Raw genomic sequence first — 25,289 nt, 5'->3', positions numbered from 1 at the left:
CTGGGGGATTGGTGTGTTTTCTTTTTGTCTCGGCTTAGGCCGTTTCCGTTTTTTCGCCTGTTTTGGTTGCTTTGGTTCACTATCAGAAGATGTGTGAACAGGCTGCAGGAACGCAGCCAAAGCAGACCTTTTCTGGTTCCCAGATCCCACCTTAGCACAGGTTTCGACCATGTCTGTTAGCTCAGGTTCTCCTGGTAAGGCATCTATGATTTTTCTGCACTCTTCATTTGCGTTATCTCTCACTAACTGCCTTAAAAACATCTGCCTTAACTCGTCATCCTCAACCTGCTTCTCGAGAGAAGCAACGACTTTCTCTACAAAGAAGAGGAATGACTCTGATTTCCCTTGAACTATTTCAGTATATCACTTTCTAGGTGCAGGCAACTCTATGGTTTTCAACAGGGCAGCCATCCCGACCTGCTGAGCTTGCTGCAGGACGCTAGAGGACAAAGTACCCTGTAGGCTGGGATCAGAGAAGGGACCAGTCCCCATAAGAGCATCCATTCCCACTGTACGTCTAGGATCGGCAGCAGGGAGCTGCATATTCCCTAATGCAGCCTTGTCGGCCAGCTTTCTCCAGGTTTTCTCAAAAACTGTAAATTGTACAGGTTGAAATAGAATTTGACCTAAGTGTCTGATATCAAATGGAGCAAGTTAATCTGTATTTATCACCCTTATTATTTGCATAACCTCAGCAGAACCTAGCCCATGTTGTGCCACCTTGGATTGCAGATCCTGTGCAACCTTCCAAGCAATCACCTCATGCTTATCATGCTCGCCTGAATCTGGGAGAGCCTTATACCCTGGGAAAGCTTGGATCTCCCCTTTTGGGGAGTCACTACCATCCTGAACTTCTGGCACAGCCTGTGGATGGAGTGTAACAGCTCCCCGATTACCCCCAGAATCCTCAAATCTATTTGGCATTCCAAGGATTTCTAATAACCTCCAGTCACCCTCCTCCAACACTCGCATCTTAACTGACTCTAAGAAGCAATTGTAGTGGGTTGGACGCACTGTTACCGTGCAGTCCGGGAAGGTCCAGGGGCGAGACCGGAGCAGCCTTTTCCTGTGCTGCCCGGCTACGGCAGCTTTATGCCCCGGGGCCAGAACCTCATCTGCCTCACTTCCCGATGAGGAATCATCAGGCAAAGGCAACTCTGAGACACTGGGAGCGAACAGAGGTGGGTGGAGAGGGGCAGATTGGCTAGGTTGGCTAGGGGCAGAACAGACAGCACAGACTACAGCTAGCTGTGCTGCAGTTTGAACAGCAGCCTCTTTACGGGATGCCGTCTCGGCCGGTCCCGACTGAGCCGGTACTGGAGCTGCTGCACCCATCTCCGGGGCTGCAGCTGCGCCCGGCGCCGCGCTCGTCTCTTCCACCACACCAACGCCCGGCGCCGCTGCTAGCCCTTACTCTGCGGCGGCGTCCGGTGCCGCCGCCGGCCGGGGCATGGCCGCTCCCACCGCCGCTTCCGGGTTTTCCCGTGGCTGCGCTATTTCCGGGTTCGCTGCTGGCCGCGCCACTTCCTGGTTTGGAGCCGCGTCTCCCGCGGGCGGCGCGGGTGGTGGGGGCGGCGCAGGCCTGGCGCACCCCGCACGGTCGGGTGCATCTGGCTTCTGCAGCAGCTGCTTTTGCAAGCTGAGGAGGTCCTCCAGCTGCCGTGATATTTTCAGTAGCTCTGTCAGCAAGGGCAGATACTGTATTAAAAGGTCGATGGCTCGGTTCTGCAGCGGTGCAGAACAGTCCAGCACCAAGGAGGGCAGCGGACCACACCCAGGCAGTCTCGGTGCAGTCACGCCTGGTGCTACGCCGGCCGAGAAGGGACATCCGGGCGATTTTGGCTCTGCTGGGACATACGCAAACGGGCTAGGAGCCGCTCTGGGGGTCCAATTCGCTAAGCCACTAATTCGTGGCCCTGGATAAGCCGTGGCCGCCGCCTAGCCGAGCGGCAAGGCGGACTGCGCGCCCTCCTGCTCCCCCGACACCCCCGCCTCTGCCGGCACGGGGTCCCTGGGGGCCACGGAGTCCTGCGAGTGTGCAGGGTGAGGCGGCACAGGCTCTGCCTGTGGAGCCGGGGGGGTTTTTCCAGATCCAGCACCACACGCCCCTGAAGCCCGGTCAGCGGGGTCCCCTTCGGATATCTCTCCGTCACTCATCACCGAAATAGGCGAGCCAGCCCTGCTATCACAGTCAAGGTCTGTCAGCAGAAAAAATAACGACCGCCAGGCTTTGTATAATTCTAATGCTGCTGGGTCCCCAGTCGGGAGCTCGTGTCGGACAGCACAGCCGAGTTCCTGCCATAAGGCAAAGTCCAGGGCAGTATCTCTGTCCATGGAAATCCCTTTTAAGGTAGCCCAATCTAATAATTCCCGAACTGAGTTTTCAGAAATGGAGGTGTGCATTATACACAAAACACCTTTCCAGATCATTAGCACAGCGTCAGTTTGTGAGCCGCTGTTCACCATTTTCTCAGTCCCGTTGGACCTCCCGGTCCCGGGGGGGGAAGGGGAACAGCATACCTCTAGACAAATTCAGCTTGGCTTGCAGCAGCAGCAGGACACTTTGCAGCGTGCAGATCACGTCAGGTGCACCAAATATTACTGCAACCCTAGGGTATTTTACCTTGTCCCGCAGCCGTAGGGAGGAGGAGAATAGAAGGTCCAGCATGCAGGAATTGTGCAGCAAGATTGATTGATTTAATTATTTTACAAACTCTTTTATAGACTTTTTACTTCATAGTCTAATTGGACAAAGGATCAGCCACCCCTTAGGGTGATTGGCTAAAATCCTAAAACATCCATTGTCAAAATATTTTTCTACTATACCATAAACAAGACTTTCCAAGGGTGCAGGTGTTTGGTTGTTTACATAACTCTGCTACCTCTTCTGTGAGAGAGAAAAGTCTCTCATGGGTTTAGAAAATAGCAAGAAAATCCTTGCTAGCAGCATTTTTGTATCTACACCACACACAGTGAAGGCCTGGACTAAGTGGTTGATAACATCTTTGGCCCTCTCTCCACGGTGGGCTGAGGCGAAAGTCGCACCGGAAAAAGTATCCACAGAAACATGAATATATCTTTTGGCGGCCAAATTGGGGGAAGTGGGTGACATCTGTTTGCCATACCTCGCAACTGCCTAGCCCTCGGGGGTTAACCCCCTGACCTTATGACGGAAGCTGATATTTTTGGCAGTTGGGGCATGTCGCCACTATGGTTTCTGCTTGGTCTCGAGTGAAGTGGAACATTTGAATGAGAGCAGGAGCATTCTGATGGAACATTGCATGGCTCAGCTGGGCTTGCTGGAATCTGTTAGGCAGATTCGCTAACTCGATGGGCATCGCTAGGGCATCTGCTCTCCTGTTCCCTTCTGCAACAAATCCTGGCAGGTCAGTGTGTGATCTCACATGCATGACATAGAATGGTTGCTTTCAGTGGGAGATCAGTTGAATCAATTCCGAAAGCAAGTTATGAATTTTTGGGTTTGCAACCTCCTTTAGTAAGGCTCTCTCTGCCTTGGAAACTACACCTGCAACATAGGCTGAATCAGTTATCAAATTAAGTGGTTCACTGAACCGCTCAAATGCTCTGACCACAGCTACAAGTTCTGCCACTTGTGGGGATCCTTCGACTACCTGCACATCAGACTCCCACTTCTGAGTGCGAGGATCCTTCCAAGTGATGCTAGACTTGCAGGAAGCACAAGAACCATCTGAAAAGATTGTCAGGGCATTTAATGGTTTTCGGCTTTGAATTTCTTTTGGAATCAGTTTGAAGACTGAAGTAAACAGTCTGTGTTTTGGATGGTGTACAGAAATTTGGCCTGTGTAGCTGTCTAGGGCGAACTGGAGGTGCATGTTGTTTTGAAGGAGGTTATCAAGTGAATCGGTTGTCAGTGGTAAGTAGATGCATGTAAAGTCACACCCTGCAAGGGTGCGGAGGCGGGATCTAGCTTTCATCACCAGCTGAGCCATGAGCTCCTGTGGCGTTGTGATACTTTTGGACGGCTGGTGTGAGAGGAAAACCCTCTCAGTGATTAACAGGGGATCACTCTGCACCTCATCCCATTGAAATATCAGCCCGTGGAGGTATGGCATTTCCCCTAACACAATAAATTGAAAAGGCAGACCTGGGGTGCAGCGGTGTGCCTGCCGGGACAACAGCGCTTCCTGTACATTACAGATGGACTGTCTCGCCTCCTCTGTTAGATGCCTAGGTGATGTGAGGTCATCTTTCCCTTGCAGGAGGTTGAACAGAGGAGCGAGATCTTCTGTCGTCAGCCCTAGGAGTGGCCTCACCCAATTTATGGTCCCGCAGAGCTGGTGGAGTTCCTGCAAGGTCTTAGGATTATCATTAATTTTGACTTGTTGGAGAACCACAGTCTGTTCATGGATTTTCAGTCCAAGGTATTTAAATGGAGAGATTTTCTGGACCTTTTCGGCCTGGATCTAAAATCCATTTGCCTCTAAGGCCTCGATTACCTTCCCCAATGTCCAGTCTAAATAGGATTGGTTAGGAGCATCCACCAAAACATCGTCCATATAGTGGAGCACTACTGCCTTTGTTGCTAACTTTCTGATGGGGGACAGAATGTTAGCTACATACCACTGGCAGATGGTGGGTGAGTTTTTCATGCCTTGCGGCAGAACTCGCCAGTGGTAGCGCTGCATGGGAGCCTTTCGGTTGATGGAAGGTACCGAGAAGGCAAACCGGGGTACATCATCCGGGTGTAGTGGGATCTGGAAGAAGCAGTCCTTTATATCAATGACTGCTACCTTCCACTGCCTAGGGAGCATGGAGGGTGAAGGCATTCTGGGCTGCAGGGGTCCCATGTCCTCAATGACTGCATTTATTTTCCGCAAGTCGTATAGGAGGCGCCACTTGTCTTTCCCTGGCTTTTTGATTACAAATACCGGGGAGTTCCAAGGGCTATTTGAGGGTTCAATGTTATCCTTTTTCAATTGCTCCTCCACGAGTGCAGTGAGCACCTTTATCTTGTGTTTTTCCAAAGGCCACTGATCCATCCAGATATGTTTGTCAGAGATCCAATTTAATTTCTGGAAGGGGCACTCCGCAGTGGCCTTTACTAAAAATTCTGGGGTTGAGATGGAATTTCGACTCGAGTCCCCCACTGGGACATAAGATCCCTGCCCCACAGGGTGAACGCAGAGTTAATTACAAAAGGACAGACTGATTCTATCTGTCCTTCTGGACCCTCAATTTGGACAACTGCCCTGCTTCTCTGGGCAGATATAGATCCCCCCACACCCGTCACGATACCTTCTGCCAGCTGCAGCTCCCAGTGTGATGGCAAATCATGGGAAGAAATGACTGTCACGTCTGCTCCTATGTCCATCATTCCTGCCAGGCTGGTGTCCGAGCCTTGGCAAGACAGTTTGCAATTAAGCATGGGCTTGTCATTCCCAACTACCTCAGCCCAGAAGACAGAGGGATTGTAGTCCTGTGGCAGACTACTGGGCATTAGAATAGCTTGAGCAACAACTTGGTTAGCAGCAAGAAAATAGGGAGAGTTAACACACTGGATGTTGACAGTAAACAGCCCTTGTGGTCCCACTTGAACAATTTCTGGTGTAACACAAATGTCAGCTGGTGTGTGTACATCTTTTAACACAAACAATATACAGTCTTTCATATTCTCGCAACTCACGACGATTCTCTGGGGTGTTACTGAGTCCATTTGAGTTGCAGTGGTCGTGGTAACCATTTTCCTGGTGGCAGTTTCATGATTTGTTCCCCCGCATGGCCCTGCCAATCCACGTGGTCAGGTCAGTTTTTTGGCTGCATCCCAACGGTGGCAGGCGATTTCATTTGCCCTGGGGAGACAGCTAAGGAACCCTGATTAATTGGAGCCGGAGTTCTGCAGTTTCAGGCCAAGTGCCCTGGTTTGCCACACCTGTGACAGACCCAATTAGTATTTCTTTTGTCCTGAGATGCTGTAGTTTCAGTGGCGGCTGCAGTTCCTATTAAATTCCCCCTCATTTTTAAATTTGGTTGGTTAATTGGCACTAATGTTGTGCAAGCATGAATCATTTGGTTTAGGGTCAGTGGAGGTTCGAATGGAAGGCCCAAAATCACTCTTTTACAAGGTTCATTGGCATTAGTCTTTGCAATTCGTGTTATGATATGTTCTTTTGTTTTTGGATCTTCCACTTGTCTTTCCACCACGAGCCTCAGTTTATCCACAAAATCAATAAATGTCTCATTTTGCAGTTGCCGAATCTCAGTATAATTCAATTTAGGTGCTAATTTAGGGGGCATCATTAAAAACGCTTGCTCTGCTGCTTGCTTTACAGCATTCAGAACTGGCTCTGGTGTATTTTGAGCCTGGTTCTGTGGCTTCGCTAATAACCCCTCACCGGTAAGGTGATCCATGGAAACCCCTGCATTGTTTGGATCCTGCAGTAAAATTGGGAGGACCTCTCTCAGTTGCTTTCTCCAACCTTCTTTCCACATTTCAAACTTGGATGGGGAAAGCAAGCAGGAAAAAATGCTTTTGAGGTCGTGGGGTACCATCACTGTAGCACTGAGAGTTATCCACAGGAGGTTCTTAAAATACTGACTCTCCCTCCCAAATTCTTTTTGGGCTTTGCAAAGCTCTTTGAGCCCTGCAGGATCAAAAGGTTTCCATGTGGGATTATTGCCTGCTCTGTCATAGGTAACAGGAGTGGCGAAAGGATAGGAGGGGGCTGAGGGGACTCCCGGACCCGATTTCAAGATGGCGTCACTTCCGGTTTCTACCCCGTGGGAACCAGAAGGGGGGGGGGCGTGGGAACCAGGAAGTCCTCCACAGTGGGCGGGGTTGGAGGACCAGGAGGAGTGGTCACAGGATGAGCGGGGATTCCTGACGCAGGGGGCAGTACCTGTCGTGTGGGAGGAACCCGAAGATGTCATGTCTGGGGGCAAGTATAGGAAAGGGTTGGGGGTCGGAGGGCAAAAGGGATTGTGGGAAGAAGAGGGGGGAGTGGTGGACTGTGCCATGCAGTCCCCGCCATTATAGTACACGTGGAGTGGGGGGGATAATGGTGAACGGCATTTAGAACAGTTTTCTGGGCTTACAACTGGGGAAGAGGGTGAGGGATATGGGGTTTGGGAAGGGGTTGAGGCAGCCTGGCCAGGGCTATCTCGACAGGGTGGCTGAAAAGACCGAGAGGGGTCAGAGAGAAGGTAGCAACTCTGTGCCTTTGGGCATATTACCCCGTTCGGTTTTTCCAATGAAGGGGAAGTGGGATGAGGAGCAGGACGGGAGGAAGGAGGGATATGGGAAGAACTGCGAGGGGGTTTGTGCTTTTCTTTTACTTTCCAGTACATTTTGTGTAAGTCTCGCAATACCAAAACTAAGGGGAGATATTTTTCTCCAGAGGTGTCTCCTTTCCACTTTAAATCAGTAATCTTATCACCCACACCCTGCCAGAAGGCAGGAGATTTTAAATTTGTGGGAGACGCTTGAGGAAGGTAAAAGAAAAGCCAGTGAACAAACTGTTTTAACAGACCCTTGGAAAATTTAAACCCACTAACTTTAAGGAATTTTGCAGCTTGGAGAAAAACCTCTCTTTGGGGCTGAGAGAGTTTTGTTCCCATCTCTCTCTCTCAGCACTTCACTTCCACCTAGCACTCGCAAAAGGAAAAAAGAAACAAAAAATCTCAGGGACTGGGGATACTTGTGGGGTATGCCCAGCCCCTGCCCTGGAGGGATGTCTGCTGAGATAAGGAGATTGCACAATCCCCAGCAGGACTCCCTGGAAGGCAGCTGAGGCCCTATGCAGATCCCTTGTAACCCATTGGCCTTTACCCTCTGAGACTCATCCCCTGTATCCCTATAAAAGCTAGCCCTCTGCCCCTGTGAGAGAGAGAGCTCTCGTCCCTGGCTTTCCCCTTCGCCGGAGGGGACCAACAATAAAGCTGCCTTTCATGCGGAACCAGCCACACGAGCCTCTCGTCTCTCTCTGGTCTGGCTTGGCCTGTGTCAGAGACTGAAATATTATATTTTATGACTTAAACATTTTCTTAAAGGACTTTTAAAACTGTATTACAAAAGCTGAAGAGAAGACTCCCACACCCTGAATGGGGCCCTGAGGCCTGACACTGCTCGCTGATGAAGATAAGATAAAGTAACAACTCAGGGCTGGGGACATTCACTGAGCATAGGCTTAACACCTCCAAGATGAGGACCACAGCCCCAGGGCTATCAGCTGCCAGGCTTGAACAGACCCTCGCACCAAGGGGGGGAGGGAGGAGAGGCTCTGGGTATCTTGGAAAAGCCTCTGGTCAGAGGTGCAGTGACTGCCCATCCTCCAACTGTGCATAGGAGCCAAGCTGAGGGGTCCTCACCGGGGGGGGGGGGGGGGGGGGGAAGCTTATCCACAGCAGAAGGGGGTGACATGGCCCATCAAAGGGGCCCCCCTCAAAGGGGTCCCCAGACCTTGCACCAGAGCACCAGAGATGATGCAACAGACCCTCAGTGTTGCAAGGGACAGTGTGTCAAGCTAGCCCCTGAAAGAAAGGCACGTGGGCGTTCCCACCTGGCCCGAAGTGTATATGTCCATGGGATTCTGCACTCTTTGGTGTGTGGCGGCGTGTGGCGGCGTGTGGCAGCGTGGCATGGCGTGTGGCAGCATGTAGCGGCGTGGCCACAGTGGCGACGGGGGACCCTCACCACCACCAGAGCAGATGGAGGGGAGCAACGAGACATCGTTGGGAGCCTCAGAGGGGTGATATGCTTCCACCTAACCCCTGTCACCTCTCCCTGTTCCCCCACCCCCCCCACACACTTCTTTTTCTTTCTCTCTTTCTTTTCTCTTTCCTTCCCTTTGCCTCTTTTACTATCAAATAAAATACATCCATTTTTTGGCAACAACATCTAATCTCGTTTGGTTTTAATCTCGTTTCTGGGGATATTTTGAACCTTCTAAGTTCTTTTCGGTTTATGCACAGAGACTTAGCTTGCTTTGCTTTCCTGGGTCTAAACCGGATTGTAACAGCCTGGAGGTTGCCCTGCAGAGCTGAGCTGAAATCATGAGCTGATAATCACTAAAGAGCTGACAGTCTCTGCACGGGCCCTCCTAGCTAGCAGCTGAGGGAAGACACCGGGCCTCGGGAAGGCGATTCCTTTTGGGACCATCTCTCCAGACCGGTCCCCTCTTCCTCGGTCAGAGCTACTGGCCCCTCACTGGCTGTAATAGATACTCACACAAGTTTCAGTTCAGCAGAAATCAGCACAAATTCACAGTTACAGGCGTCTGGTCCTGAAACTACAAACACGGGTGGAGTCCTCCGAAGATCGGCTGCTCTCTGAGGTCAGTTCAGTGCAGAGTCAGTCGGAGTTAGCAGCCTTCCCTCAGGGCAGCACTCCTAAAACAGAGCAGACTGCACCGAGAGGCGTTGGCAGCTCCAAAGTCGCTTCTTCTCGCTGTCCATCAACAGCCACGATGTCACAGGGATCCACTCGCATGAGCCAGACACTTGGACGCCAACCTAACGCAGTTCAGTGCTCGCTGCACGAGCTCTGGCGCACCCTCGATCAGAGAGAGTCCAGCTGCGTTACTTCTGTGCATCGCAGAAGCGACCGGCATCAGTATAGGCGCTGCTGGCTGAGCTAGCTAGCTGGCTTCTTTGCAGAGGAAACACAGAAGGAGCCAATGATATCAGCTCACGTTAGTTCAGAGGTAGAGAGAGTCTGTTCTGGTCTGACTTCTAACAGGTTTATTGTCAGAAGTTTAGCAACCAGAACATGGCAATGATCTTAACCTGGGATCCTGCTGAGAGGCTTTCCCCTCAGTTTTATAGGGGGTTTGAAAACCGCGGGGAAATGGGAAAGCAACCAATGAGTTACAAGCCAGGGGGAGGATACAATTCAACAAGAATCAATGGGGGAAACCGAGAGGTGGGAGTTATAACAAAGAACCCATGAACAACCGAGTAACCGAGAAATTTCCCGAACAGGGGAAGGCAGCTTGGACCCGGGTGTAGCCCAGGGGGGTGTGGCTTAAGCTTCTGAGCTGCCCCTCGACCCACTCTCTGAGTCTGTGTCTTGGGGAAACTCGATCCAGGGGAGGGGCTGGGATTGATTGTCATCTCACTGCCCCAGCCCCGCAGTGGGCTGGGTCATAGCAACAGAGTACCACAACCTTCTCCATGTTACTTGTCACTAGATCTTCTTGCTTTTTTAAAAGTGGGGAATGGGGTAGGGGGAATGGGGTATGCTTTCTTTAGTATTCCTTTTCTGACCAACGCACCTCTGGAAGACCATTTTATGATTATTCACATCCCTTTCCAAATTCAGCTTCAGCTGTGCCTCAGCTTTCCTTATCCCATCCCTACACACCCGAGCAGCATCTCTAGATTCTTACTGGATGCATGTCCCTGCTTCCACTACTTATGCATTTCGTCTTTATGCTTCTGCTCGACCAGAAGAGAAGGCCCTTACTCAGCCACTCTTGGGTCCTGCATCTATTTTCTGATTTCTTACATTAACCACATCCTCTTGATTAGGTAGCCTATAGTAGATATCAACCATGAGGTTTCCTTTGTTGGCTTCTGTGGGATGATGACCACGGAACCGGGCAAGGGCTAAGGCTTACTATCTACAGCCTACACTATGTGCCCTCCACGTTATCTTTATGGATGGAGATCCGCATACCTGACATCTAGAAAGGGCGAGTTGGCTGAAGGAGGAGTTCCTGGGCAGTTAGGATAGTCCTCTTTTGACCCTGAAAAACAACACAGAAAAGGACAAAGTCATATGACCAGAACTTTGTAGATCACCTTGGCCAAAAAAGTAACCTTTGCCCAATTAAGGGTCATTTAAGTATTAAAATGCACACCCCTGTGTATGGTAATAAGCTTACTGAAGTACATGCGTCAGGAAAATTAATCCACAAATGCCAGAGGTTTATGTCCAAAAAGGAGACAGAGGAGTCCTGTAACTTTATTCAAATAAAGGGAGAGGCCATGGGGCATTCCCCTGGGGTCTCTCAAATTGTTAGAGGATGAAGCCTCCTTTTTATCCTGATTTCTCGGCCACATTTCCCTCTCTCTTTCCCCACTGGCTGAGGTACTTGAGAGGTACAGACTTCCCGAATCACTTAATACAGACCACCTTCTAATGTACACCCCTCCCTTTTTCTTTTCCTATGGAATTTATGGTTCTTCCCATTGCTTCTTTCGTCTCTCACTATCTATCTTCACCTATCAGCACACCCATAGTTTGTTTGTAAAGACAAATCTATCTTATTCCTTAATCCCTCTTTTATTTTACTAATAATTGTCTTTATGAACTTTAGTTATCATTGACTTAATTTTCTGTTCTTGGGTCTTTTTTTAGTTTTGCAATTATTTGCAGTGACATCATTTTCTGTCCTTTTGTAGCCATCTCTGGATCTGTAGGCATGGCTACTACCTGCATCCCCTTGATCATATGTTGAATAAGTTGCACTAAGCAAGGGATCATGCATGGTGAAAAGATTAGAGTTGCTACAGCACATAAGAGAAAAAACCATTTGTTTAACCCATAGTCCACCCGGTAACTATGAAAACATGTCCCATTCCCATCCTTTCCACGTTTGGACCAGTACATCTGTTAACTTTCTTATTCCTTTTGTTATTTGTTTCACCACTTTTCCATTGTCATCTATTTGCAAACAGCGGTTTCAGTAATTTTTTTTTCTACACAGTCCCCTTTCTTCTGCTAATATATAAACTCAAAGATAAAGTCCAGTCACAAACACTTTTTCCGACATATACACCTCCTGTTCTATTTAGACAATAAATGCCTCTTTCAGAAGAATGAAGTAGCCATGGACTTCCTTCTTCACCCCAAAATCCCATTCTATTATGGACTTCACTCAGGGTGCTGGCTCACCATTTAGGTTCGACTGGGCTGGCCACCCATGGCCAGTTTTCAGATCCTCCTGGCCCTCCACAGACCCAACAATTGCTAAGGTTAAAGGTTTTTGCTACTTCTTCTCCTAGGATTAAAAATATGATTCTCCCACTTTTGGCCCAAACCTAACAGACAATATAAAGGTAAGATTATTAAGAGAAACATTCTAATGGTGCAAGCTAATCTCCTAATCTGATTCTCACATTGTCTCCCTCACCCTCTGTGGTGAGTGAAGGCACAGAAACAGCTTAACAAAAAGAAAACAATGACAGCGAGGATTGGCCCCCCGATGACTGGATATCTGAAAGTAGGGATGCCCATACAGACTATTCCAGCAGACGGTCTGTAGGTAGGCACACGAGGCTTTCCCTGATGTTGAAGCACTGGCTACTGCTCTGGCCCACTCCTGCGGACTGTCAGTCACAGCCTCCCCTCCTTTTCCTCCAGCTGAAATGTCCAAATCTCTGGGGCCTCAGAGACCTTGACCTGGCTGTGATGGGTCCACCCATGTTCAGCTGTCTTGGCGGCTGTTTCTGTGGTCAGTGACACTTGGAATGGTCCACTCCACTTTGCTACCCATGGTGCTTCTTTCCACTCCTTAACTAGGACCCAATCTTCTGGCTGGATGTTATGAACAGCAAAGTCCAAAGGCAGGGTCTGTGCTGGCTGAGCTTCCTGTCGAATAGATTTCACAAGAGACAGTATCCTGGCCACATATTGTTTTAAATATACATCACTCATTTCCACCCCACTTCGTTTCGGGTAGGAGGCTGTGTAAATCTGGCTTCTGTGGGCTGTGGTCTCCCCCACCCCAAACTCAGCCAGGGAAGAATCTCTGCTTTGTTTGGCTTTCTTGTGGATGCATTCCTCTTTCAGCCTTGTTTGGGTTTTTTTGTTGTTTTTTTTTTTTTTTTTTCTCTAGGCCTGAGATGATTAAAGAATGGGTTTTCCCTTTATCTAATCTTAGTGGTTTATCTTACAGTCCAAAGTCCTGGTCTGGTATCTTCAGGGAGGCTTCTTTGGTTGTCGCTTCTTTATACAGTTTTTGTTACAAAAATGTTCTTACTCCACTGGATAATTCTATACATTATGAAAGATTAGTTTTTATAATACAAAATTAACACACAAAGCGTTCTCATGCAAACAGTTGCTTACATCAGGGCTATGCTCTGTTTTCCAGGAGACAGATTATAGCCCTGCTGTCATTTAATCTTGACACAAACCAGAAACTGTGGCTTTATTATTGGTGGGATTAAAAATGAAATTAATTCCGTTTCAAACTTAGTTTTATTATCCCAAGTAGCTTTTTCTTTTGAATTTTAGTGAGTAAATTGCCTTCATCACATTCTGCACCCACAACTGAGAAGCATGTTGTCCCGTTCCACTATAAAAGCGGTAGCTGGGAAAGATTATTTTGATAGATTTTTCTGACTAAAATTCAAGCACTAAGATGGCAATATTATATCTGAAAACCATTTATTGAAATAAAAAAACAAACAAACAAAAAAACCCAAAGTGTTCTTATTTAAAAAAGGAGGGGGGAACAGGAAAAAGAAGCAGAGAGAGAGAAAAGAGAGACAGGGCGTATGGGTGAAACAGATTTTAAAAAGAAACATAAAGATTTAGTTAGAAGGTTAGCTGCGCTGAATTTAGTTAAAATAGAAGTGAGTTTAGGCTTGGCTAGAATGAATTAAAGGTTAATAGTTAGTTAAGAAGAGCTGAACCTTAAATGAGTTTTCAAGATGCGAGTAACTGATTACTAAATAACTGATTACCTGTCACTTTTATGTTTGTTCAGCTGTGCTTAGAATGAGAAACAGAAACATTGATAAGTAGGTCTAGGGAACTAAACAATTGTCAGTTTAGTCCCCATCTGAGAACCAATCCAAAAGTCATGCAAAGAAGTACTGGAAGGTCACCATAAGTAATTTGTATTGTCAAAACCCAGGAAGGCAGAAAGGTCAAATTGAGGATGACTACTTATGCTTCATCTTATGAGATCACTCTCCTAATAAAAAGACCACCGACTCAATTCAGAGAACATACTATACATGCTTAGTGACATTGAAGCTAATTTCCATACGAAGTGGAGAATGGGAGGTGTTAATGTTATAAATATGTATTTGTATTTTGGTTATTCATAACTTTTGTAGATAAATAAACTCTGTATCGGCTTGTACCTTTGCACTGCATATCAGGGAATTATCCCATGCAGCTGCCCGGCACTGGAATAAACATACACTTTCTAAACTATTAGAGTCTTTGTCCATCTTATTTGGGTATCGATATTAGATCCCTACCCATATTTTGGTAAATCATGGGGAATTATAAGAGAGAATTGGGTTGTGAGCTGTAAAATCTACCTGCAGAGGCACATGGCAGCACAAAGAAGCACATGGTGGCATAGAGAGGCTTGTCTCCTCTGGACCCTGGGGGGAGGAGGTGTCACGCGGCAGACCCCTACGGAAAGGAGCCTGCAGGGAGCTGATGGAGGGATGAACAGTGAGTGATCATCCCGTAGGAGGAAGTGTGTTGCTGATGTGGCAACACAGGATAGGTCACGCCATATAAGGAAATACTGTGCCTTAGAAAAGTGTATAAAACCAGCTCATTCCTTTGAATAAATTATTCAGGTTCCCTGCTGGCCTGGGTCCATGAGTCAATTGCCAACAAGGGGGAAAGAAACAGAAGACAGGGGACAGTGTTACCACAGAACCTCGGCTATTTATCAGCCTTGGTTTGGCAGATGGACTGTGCATGTTGCGAATTGTGGTGCGTTTGCGTAGCTTCAGTGGCAGGCTGGGTGTGATTTTTGAAGAGCAGCAGGCTGCGTGTCCCTTCCGTCAGCAGGGAACAGGCTGCTGTGGTTACAGGCGCACTCCTGGAGCAGCTGCGGTCTGTCAGAGTCAGGGTGAAGAGCGGACGGAACTCCACTACTAAAGAAGTAGTAAAGTAGGTATGTTTATTTCCAGCTGGGACGCACGGGGGATCGCTCCTCCAAAGCCATGCGTGCCGACAGCTGCATTCAGCTCGGTATTTACCGGGTTACAAGTTCCATATTCATTAAGTTTCGCAACACGCCTATACATATTCATCACCTAGCCCTGCCCAGACTCGCTTCGTATTATAATGAACCCAAAAGTCATTTACATCCGCGTTGCGCTTGCGCAGTGTGGTTTGGTGTTTTCTTGGTAGGGGTCTTCGGGGGTCTTTTGGAGGAAGGCTGACGGTCTTCCTCGTCCTGAACTTTTAACCTTTCTTCCCTGCGCATGCTCTTTTGTATCCCTGGCCTTTGAGACTGGTTTGAGCTAGTTTGCAGGATGTCTGTCTGAGACCCCCCTGGTTTTATCAGAGTTCTCTTATCTTTCCTTCCTGCCCTGGTATGCTGACCAAGCTGGATGCATTGTTCCTGACAAACTAATTCTCCTGCTTCCCATCCCCCTGATTCAGTCCCCCCTTTTCTAAAGAGTTAGTAAATTCTTTTACTAATACTTAAATTCCTTTTCTAATGAATTTTTTTTGGTAGGCATCTCTTAATGTTTTTCCGTGTGCGTTTGTCAAAGTAGTTAGAACTGATAACCTTTTGAGTACTCTATAGTTCCAAATAAGTAACGTGATAGACAGCATGAGGCAGACACTAACCAAGGTTAGTAAGACAATGATGGGGTGACATAACGTATTTAGGATGCCTGTTGCGGTAGGTGACCACCCGAAAAGCGAGTCCTACCAGTTATGGCTTGCGTCTTGTTTTACTCTTTGCAAGATTCTGCTGATTTCTTGTGTGGCATAATGGACGGTGACTAAGGTCTTTTCCCCGTTTCTTTGGATTTCTCTCAAAATCTCCATTAGGTCCTGATGTTTCACTAATTGCTTTACTAATGTTAGGTCCATCCCAATAGGTGTGGGTAGCAATTTATGGTAAATGGTGTAGTTGGACCTTATTAATTGATGAGACACAACTGGTGCTAAATACGAAAAGTCACACCCAACAATTTTGGCAAAATTACAAATACAAAAATTAGAGTGATTCATGGCAGTTACATTAATAACATTGTCATCTATTATCATAGAAGTGCAGATAGTTCTTAAGCATACACAGCCTTGACCAATATATACAAGTACAGTTTTTGGTGAAGTGTCTGGGTGGATCTCAAAGTGACAAATGCCTTGTTCTGCATCAAGACATATGTCTCCGGCATCAAGTGTATTACTTTCACAGATAAATCCTTGTTGTTCCCGTGTGATGCAAGATTCTAAATTCACTGTTTGCCATTTTTCTCCTACCATCCGAGCCCATACTCTATGTTCAGAGGGGTAAAAAACTGTCTCTTTATGGTTTAGTCCCAATGCGACAATAGGATGAATTACATAAACTGTGGCATTCCGTATCGTAAGCACAAAGGCAGTAGCTATGTTAGTCCTTGGGTCATAGGTGAAATTTACCAAGGTCCACCAGGATTGGAGCTTTCTTTCTAATTTAGTAGCATTATTCCAAACAGCCTCTCGGATTTCAATAGGAAATACACCTTCATTACCTTCTCTTATGATTAAGGAAGCTGTGGACTGCATCCATAATTGAGCTTGTATGCAGCTAAGGGCTAATGAGATGTTGTCTTGAGCTGTGCCAAGTGTGTTTAATATCAGTTCGTGGTCCAGGTTGCTGAGTTTTGCGAGGTCTGGGAGTATTTTTGAGACTTGCCACTGGCTGTTTCCTAATGCTAAGAGGGAGGATTGTAGGGGCTGTTTTAATTTGGTCAGATCACTGGTCGCTGTGGCCAGTTTGTTCATCAGTATCTCTGAATCAATCCCATTTATGACTCCCAGTCCTGTTCCCAGCATGCCAGTCAGGTCTCTCCACATTCTGCCTTTGAGGGGTGTTTGCTTCTGCAGCCAGGCTGTCCATCCTTCAAGGGATGTTTGAATTAAAGGGGAGCAGGCTGGTTGGATTTCAGAAATGTTAATTTGCATTAGTAGTTCTACACGCTTAAGAGACCATTCTGGATTAAACAGCAATAATTGCTGGCCTGTGTTCCTCACTACATAAGGGCCAATCTCATAAACTTTTGGCTCAGACTTAAGTAATGTGACCTGGGTTTGGATCTGACCGTCAGAGTGGGTAGTAGGCCTAGCCATGGCATTTATCTGGAATTTGAATGAGAGTCCATTGCTGTCTTGGCCCCAAAGACAAACCACTTCCACAGTCTGTACTAGTGTAAAATTATACCAACAATCTGCTTCACTTGAATAACTACAGATCTCACGGTGTTTGTCTGTAGGAGTAGTTGAGACAGTGATTTGGGTTGCTTTTCTATGAGTAGTCCCGTTAACCATTCGGCATCCTATCTTGATTTTTTCTCCTACAGTCCCTTGGAGCTGCCAAGTTCTTTGTTTTTTCCATTCTTGCTTTGTATACATTTGGTTTCCGTGCATGACTACAGTCAACAGGTTTAAATCTTTTATATCAGAATATCTCCCCATGAGTCCAGTAACCCGCATAAAGGCTTGGGACCATATGTCCTCTCTCTTATGAATAACTTCCCAGCTGAAGGTTACAATTATAACTGTGAGAAAAACAATTTTCTGGGTTATACTTGCGTGCCACCCTGACATTTTCATTTTGTTCGGGTGAACTTCAATTTCAGTTCATCATCCCCAGGGGTCACTTTCCAAGGGGTCTCTGGAGCCTTCTTTACTCGGGTGTGGTGAATCCAGGCACTCTGTTCTCTGATCTTAATCGCGGCGTAAGTGGTGAGGAGCACCTGGAATGGTCCTTCCCACTGTGGTTCCAGAGTCTTTTCTGTAAGAGACTTAACATATACATAATCTCCAGGCTGAATATCATGTACAGGACTGTCCAAACCTCGACTTCGAGTTCCAGCCACATGTTTTCCAATTTCTCTAAGCTGTTTATCTAAGGCAATCATGTAGGTGGTTAGCGTCTCTTCCCCTATTTGGGTAGATATGCCTTTCTGTACCCCATATGGTCTCCCATAGAGTATTTCAAAGGGACTTTGTAGGTTACGGATGTGGGTTCGGCAATCACGGTGGGCGCCAGACTGTAGGTTGTGGGGGTTCTGGGGGTCCAGTCGGGACGGCCGGACGTAGACGGTGACGGATGGAGACGAGAGATCTCTATAGGCAGGTCTTGGGACACAGCCGGTTTATTGTAAAGGGCGTGGGTATTGGGGCACTGCTCAGAGCTGGTAGACTCAGCTCTGAGCAGGCCCAAGAGAGCAAGAGAGTGAACGGGTGAGAGAGAGAGAGAGAGAGAGTAGGAGCATGAGTGGAAGTGGAAGAGAGAGAATGAGAATGTGAATGAGAATGAGAATGAGAATGAATAGAAGAGAGAGAATGAGAATGAGAATGTCTGAAGTCCTGGTTACAATACAATAAATCATCTTCTGCACTGAATATTCTAATTGTCACTAACCAATCTAATACAAGATACAAATCCTATAGCATTTACATACAGCCTATAAGAGTTCTTATATTACCATAGAGTGTTACATCTTAACTTCTAAAAACTACTCTTTGGACCCCTTCTGCTGAGCTAGTAGGGTCTGCTCTGACCCTTGGACCTGTTTGCAAGCAGAGGGTATTGTTCCATCAAGAGGGGATTACCTTCAGTCGGCCATACCATTGTTTTCTAGTTGTTCAGTAACTAAGACCTGGTATTTCAAAAGTGGCTTTCATTTCGATGTTGCCTGTAGTTTTCATATTCCCAAAATCTTTTGTCAGGCAATCATATTTCCAAGGCTTTCCTGTTTCATCTTCCCCAACATCTCCCCCTTTTCGACGGACAATTAAGATATTAGACATAGTCTTACTCGTCATTTTTTTGCAGACACTGAAGTGTACAAGGTACTGCTACTAAAACTATAATTATTACTACTAGAATAATCAAGCCTATTTTACAGAGTTCCCTTAGCCAGGGTGCAAAGCTCCAACCATCAAACAAACTGTCTAGCCAAGACGAGTTATCTGTTGTAATTTGGTTAGCTAGGTCCCTTAGGTTTTGTCTTTGGTTGATTTACAGGTAAAGCTTCATTATAAAAACAAAAACAAAAGGTTAAAAGCAACATGCATCTACACAAATAATGCTAAAACTCCATTCTTTTCTCGAGCTGTTTCTGGCAGACAATCTTCTCTCAGTGGTTCTGCCGAGTTCACATTTCAGTGCCGGCTTCTCGGCTTCTACTCGCGGGGTCACTGCCTGAAGTGGAACAGACAGTGGGCTTTGATGCGTGGTACAGCTTCACGTTCTTTGCTGGAATCCACTTGGTTCCTTCACCTGTGGAGAGACATGCAAATCCCTTTCCCCACATTATAAGATCATAAGGTCTTTCTATTTTTCCTGATGCTAAATTCTTGATTAAAACTAGGGGGTGCTCTTTCAGTTTTGCTTTTTTGTTGTTTAAGAAATGTCTGAAGATGGGGGGATCAGGCTCTTCTGCAGAGCTGTTCAAGAAATTAAAAACATACAAGGCTTTATTCAACCTTCTTTGAGGTGTAGCCTGGGCTTTTCCCCTTTTCTGTTGATTTAAAATGCGTTTTAAAGTTTGATGTGTTCCTTTTAGGGTACTTTTTGGCAGTTGTTTAAGATACGGTGAGCAAATGCCACTGTATCTTACAGCACTTTTTAGTTCTTTAATTTGGAGAGTGGAGATGGGAGCCCACATTTTAGGACTGTCAGGCTGTTGGCTAGCTATCACAGGCTTAGTTAATAGACTAAGACTTTCATCTTTATAGATTTGGGGTCTTATTTCATGGCACTCTGTTAATTTAGAATAATCTGAGCACTTTGGAGGATTTTTTGATTCAGAAGGTAGCGCTGACAAACTTTCAGAACTCGTTTTCTCTTTCTGGGTTGCAAGATCCCCGCCGCTCGCCGGCGGGACTCTAGGGCTTATTGCAAACAAATCTGGCTGATTTTCAGAGTTTACTTGTGTTAGATTTAAAGCATCAGCTCCGGCAGAGGGGCTCTCCGTCTCCTCTGCCACTGGAGCTGCATTATTGCTCTCGGTTCCCCCCCTGCTCGCAGCTTCTGAGGCAAGGCTGCGCTGCGCGGAGGGATACGGCTGTACGGTGTCGGGGGACCCCGGCGGGGGCGGCTGCGGCGCGGGGATGGGACCCGGCGGGGGTGATGATGGCATGGCAGAGTTCGGGAGTGGTGCAGCCGATCTCGGTGGCGGCGGGCGAGGAGGCGGGGTGGAGCTGCGCGGCGGAGTCGCGGGAGGATGCGCGGCTGGTCCCGGGAGCGGTGCTGAGGTTGGAGAAGTCTGAGCGGACTGATACCACTGGTCCGGGAGTTGCAGCAATGGCGCATGCGCGTGTTGCGTCATCAGGTCCGCGCGGTAGGCTGTAAGGGCAGCAGTCCGTGTGGCAGGCGGTTCGGGCGGAGCGAGAGATGGCAGGACCGCAGAACCAGGGGCTGGGGCTGCGGTCGCGGGAGGCAGGAGGGCTGGTGGCTGGACCGCGGCGTGCTGCTGCTGGAAGCTTGTAGGCTGGGCTGGGGTGGGTGGTGGTGCCGCGGGAGATGGGGCTGCAGTGCCGGGAGACGTAGCTGGAGCAGGGGCAGGAACGGAGGAGACTGCAGACCTCCGTGCAGGCAGCGCGGCACCGGCATCAAGTGGCTCGCGGAGCTGGGGCGCTCCCAGCGCAAGCGATGGTGTGCGGGGATCGGGGAACAGCACAGAAACGGCAGGAGAGACGGGAGTAGACACAGGCGGCTGCTGTGCCGCCACGGGGCCGGGGGACCGCTCGGGGCGTGCTGTGTGCGCTTGAACGGCAAGGTGGGGGGGTAGGGTTCCTGCGGTAACGTGCACAGGGGGTGCCGGAGACAGCAGCGCGGCCGTGACCGGCGCTGTAGGCACCGGTGGTTCGGGAGCGGCAGGGGACTGTGAAGACGCAGCAGCGGCGGACGCAGATGGAACAATGGCTATCATCGGCGCCGTGTGGGGGGGGGGGACCTGGGGGGCTGGAAGAAGGGTCGCCGCTTGGCTTTGGGGGGGGCCGGCTATAATGGCAGCCATGGCCATAACCGGCGCGGCTGGGGGAGGGGTAACACCCGTAGGTAGCAGGGGGGTAGGCGCTGGTCCCGCAGGGGTACCGCCGGGGGGCGGGGCCACCATGATGTCAGCAGCGGGGGGTGGGGTAGCAATGACGGCAGCAGGGGGGGGTGGAGCCGCGGTGACGGGACCGGGGGGGGGGCACAGGGGGGCAGGGGCAAGGGGCGGGGCCGCGGAGACGCTGGCACTGAAGGCGGGGGCCGCGGGGGATGGGACAGCGGGGGCCGCGGGGGATGGGGCAGCGGGGAGGAACGGGATGGCGGGAGGGGCCGTAGGGTCCGGTGGGGTGGCTGGGGCCGGGGTAACGGGCGCGGGGGCCGCGAGCGCGGGGGGGGCGGGGCGGCGCGCGTCAGCCGGACCGCGGGTATCGGAGCCGCGGGGTCCGGCGGAGGGGCGGGGGCCATGCTCCGCTGCGGGCTCGCGACGGCAAGGGGCGGACTCGCAGCTGGAACCGGGCTCGGCGGGGTGGCTGCTGCGGGCGGCGCCACCGCAGCAAACAGCTCTACCAGCGCTCTGCAAGCTGGGAGCAGCTGTGCAGCTGCCATATCCCGGTAGGAGATATTATTAAAGAGCTTAACTCCAACTGTGTCCCAAAAGTCTCTTGTAAAGACGGCTGAACGGTCAGCATTTGGGAAATTAAGTCGGGTCCATTCTAAAAGATTTTTTAGCTCGTGTTTAGGCAACTGACTTGGACCAGAGCTTATAAGTAAATGCTTAAGTTGCTTATAGAGATCTCTGTCATGGGCAGAGTGGGTTTGTCCCATTTTTTTAGACCAGTATGATACTCACTTAGGTGATGTCGCAGGAGCAGCGTCCTTACTCAGATGTCTGTCGTGGGGGGCTGGCCAGGCACTCCACTCAGCACTCAGGACGCCGCTTTTCGGTCCTTTCCCAGAGCTCCGATTTCAGGCGTCGCTTGGCAACGGCTTTCCGTGCTCAGGACCTCACGGGTAGGTCCGCACTGAGCTCCAGCGCGGGCGGTGCTCAGCACTACTCGCCCGTGCTCGGGGCGTGCGGCAGATTTCCCTCCGCAGAGCTCCGGTCAGTACTGCTTAGCAGCGTGTCCGTGCTCGAGGGGTGATACGGCAGACCTCCTCAAAGAGCTCCAGGGGGCCGCTGCGCAGCAGTGGCGGCCCGTGCTCGAGGGCTGCCAGGCAATTGCCTCCAAGAGCTCCAGGTAAACCCCGTGCTCGAAGGCTGCCTCAGCAGAATTACAGAGCTCCAGCTATTACGATGCGCAGCATCGGTATGCCGTGCTCACGACACGTTCTAGGTGGCTATAACTGGTCTTTTAGTTACCGTCCATGGAGAAAAGTCCTACAGATGGAGAAGGCTGAACCGGGCGTTCAATCACGTTGTGCGCCAGGCTGCAGGTGCTGGGTGTGGGCTCGGCAATCACGTTGGGCGCCAGACTGTAGGTTACGGGTGTGGGTTCGGCAATCACGGTGGGCGCCAGACTGTAGGTTGTGGGGGTTCTGGGGGTCCAGTCGGGATGGCCGGACGTAGACGGTGACGGATGGAGACGAGAGATCTCTATAGGCAGGTCTTGGGACACAGCCGGTTTATTGTAAAGGGCGTGGGTATTGGGGCACTGCTCAGAGCTGGTAGACTCAGCTCTGAGCAGGCCCAAGAGAGCAAGAGAGTGAACGGGTGAGAGAGAGAGAGAGAGAGAGTAGGAGCATGAGTGGAAGTGGAAGAGAGAGAATGAGAATGTGAATGAGAATGAGAATGAGAATGAATAGAAGAGAGAGAATGAGAATGAGAATGTCTGAAGTCCTGGTTACAATACAATAAATCATCTTCTGCACTGAATATTCTAATTGTCACTAACCAATCTAATACAAGATACAAATCCTATAGCATTTACATACAGCCTATAAGAGTTCTTATATTACCATAGAGTGTTACATCTTAACTTCTAAAAACTACTCTTTGGACCCCTTCTGCTGAGCTAGTAGGGTCTGCTCTGACCCTTGGACCTGTTTGCAAGCAGAGGGTATTGTTCCATCAAGAGGGGATTACCTTCAGTCGGCCATACCATTGTTTTCTAGTTGTTCAGTAACTAAGACCTGGTATTTCAAAAGTGGCTTTCATTTCGATGTTGCCTGTAGTTTTCATATTCCCAAAATCTTTTGTCAGGCAATCATATTTCCAAGGCTTTCCTGTTTCATCTTCCCCAACAGGACTTAACTTTTCCTTAATTCTGGGCTTGGTCCGAATTCGTAACAACGCAAGTGGAAGAGATTGGGGCCAGGGTAGGTTAGCTTCTTGCCCTAATCTCACAATTTGCTGTTTAATCAAATGATTCATTTTCTCTACTTGGCCACTTGACTGGGGATGGTATGGAGTGTGGAGTTCCCAGTCTATGCCTAAATGTCGGCTGGTTTGTTGTACCACCCTTGAAATAAAATGTGGTCCCCTATCTCCGGATATTGTGGCTGGAACTCCGAAGCGCGGTATTATTTCTTGTAGTAACACCTTGGTTACTTCTCGAGCCTTAGCAGTCCTGGTAGGAAAAGCTTCTGGCCATCCTGAAAAAGTATCTGTTAGCACTAATAAATATCGGTACCCCCCTTTTCTTGGAAGTTCTGTGAAATCAATTTGCCACTGCTGTCCAGGCCCATGGCCTCTCCCAATCTGGCCCATTTTTGGTTTGGGGGTGTTTCTGGGGTTAGTCTGGAGGCAAAGGTTACACTGTTGAGTTACTTGCACAACAGTTTCGTAAAAGTTTCTAGCGATAATTTTCCCAATTAAGTAGTTATATAAGGCATTTGTTCCCCAGTGTGTTTTCTGGTATTCCTCTTTAACTACGGCCCATAGCAAATGAGAGGGAATAACCAATTTTCCTTCTGCAGTGATAGCCCATCCCTCTTGGTTAAATGCTCCCCTTTCATCTTTAATCAATTTCCTGTCTTTTTTATTATATGTTGGCTTACCCTCTAGGGAAAGTTGTCCATCTGGGATCAAGGCTCCAGTTATTGTTACCTCACCTTTTGCTGCCTCTTTTGCCTCTCTGTCCGACAGTTCATTTCCTTCTTCTAATTCTGAGCTCACCTTTTGATGCGCCCTTATGTGCATGATTGCTACCTTCTCGGGTAGCTGGACTGCTTCTAACAGCTGCATTATTTCTTGTGCATGTTTGATGTTCTTTCCATGCGAATTTAACAGTCCTCTTTCTTTCCAAATGGCCCCGTGCGCATGCACAACTCCAAAGGCATACCTTGAGTCGGTATAGATGTTTATTTTCTTTCCTTTTGCCATCTCTAAGGCACGGGTTAGGGCGATTATTTCAGCCTTCTGCGCAGAGGTGTTTGTTGGCAGGGCTCCAGATTCTATCACCTCGCGGCAGGTGGTAACTGCATACCCAGCATGCCGCTTTCCACTGATGATGTATCTGCTTCCATCAGTAAACCAGGTCTCTGTGTTGTCTAAAGGGGTATCCTTTAGATCCGGGCGGCTGGAGTAGGTAGCTTCAATAGTCTCCAGGCAATCATGGCGTACCGGTTCCCCTTGATTTCCACTGAGAAAGGAAGCTGGGTTGACAATGTTAGTTACCACTATTTCTACATCATCTTGTTCTACCATGATGGCTTGATATTTCAGGAACCGTTGTGGGGAGAGCCATTGCCCACCTTTCACTTCCAGCACTGCGGACACCGTGTGGGACACCAGCACAGTCATTCTCTGGCCCAAGGTGAATTTGCGTGCTTCCTGGATGTTTAGCACGACTGCTGCAACAGCTCTGAGGCACCCAGGCCATCCTTTGGCTGCTGCATCTAGCTGCTTAGAGAAATAGGCAACTGCCCATCGGTATGGGCCCAGGTCCTGTGCTAGTATTCCCAGGGCGATCCCTTGCTTCTCATGGGACAATAGAAAGAATGGCTTACTCATGTCTGGAAGTCCTAGAGCTGGAGGTGACATGAGGGCATTCTTCAGCTGGCTGAAGGCCTGCGTGGCCTCCTTTGTCCACTGGAGATCTCTGCTTTCCTTTGTAATGAGTTAATATAGTGGTTTCACGAGCAGCCCATAATTGTAATTCCACAGTCTGCACCACCCTGTCATCCCCAGAAAAGTCCGTAACTCTTTCACTGTCTGGGGTTTCGGGGTTTGGCATATCGCTTCTTTGCGATCTTGCCCCAAAGTTCGTTGCCCAGCACTGACTTCATAGCCCAGGTAGATCACTTTTTGTTTCACCACCTGAGCCTTTTTCTTGGATACCCTGTACCCTTGGAGTCCCAGGAAGTTTAAGAGGCTTACCGTCCAGGCTGTGCAAGCTTCCTCTGTTCGGGTAGCTATTAGGAGATCATCCACGTACTGCAATAGCT

General features: G+C 48.8%; 1 protein-coding gene across 1 annotated transcript; it reads right to left on the bottom strand.

The window, feature by feature from the left end:
• Nucleotides 1–1,938: 1,938 nt before the first annotated feature.
• On the bottom strand, nt 1,939–24,957 carry LOC125319329 (the record flags this gene model as incomplete). Its single annotated transcript, XM_048290435.1, has 5 exons — nt 1,939–2,179; nt 4,603–4,782; nt 6,879–6,911; nt 10,655–10,724; nt 23,658–24,957. Coding segments are annotated over 5 exons (1,824 nt in total), but the record flags the coding sequence as incomplete, so codon positions are not given.
• Between the last annotated feature and the right edge of the window lie 332 nt (nt 24,958–25,289).

Source organism: Corvus hawaiiensis, chromosome W (genome assembly GCF_020740725.1).
Source record: "Corvus hawaiiensis isolate bCorHaw1 chromosome W, bCorHaw1.pri.cur, whole genome shotgun sequence".
Lineage (NCBI taxonomy): Eukaryota > Metazoa > Chordata > Aves > Passeriformes > Corvidae > Corvus > Corvus hawaiiensis.
The sequence above is the reverse complement of the archived record's forward strand: the minus strand, read 5'-3'. Positions and strand labels throughout refer to the sequence as shown.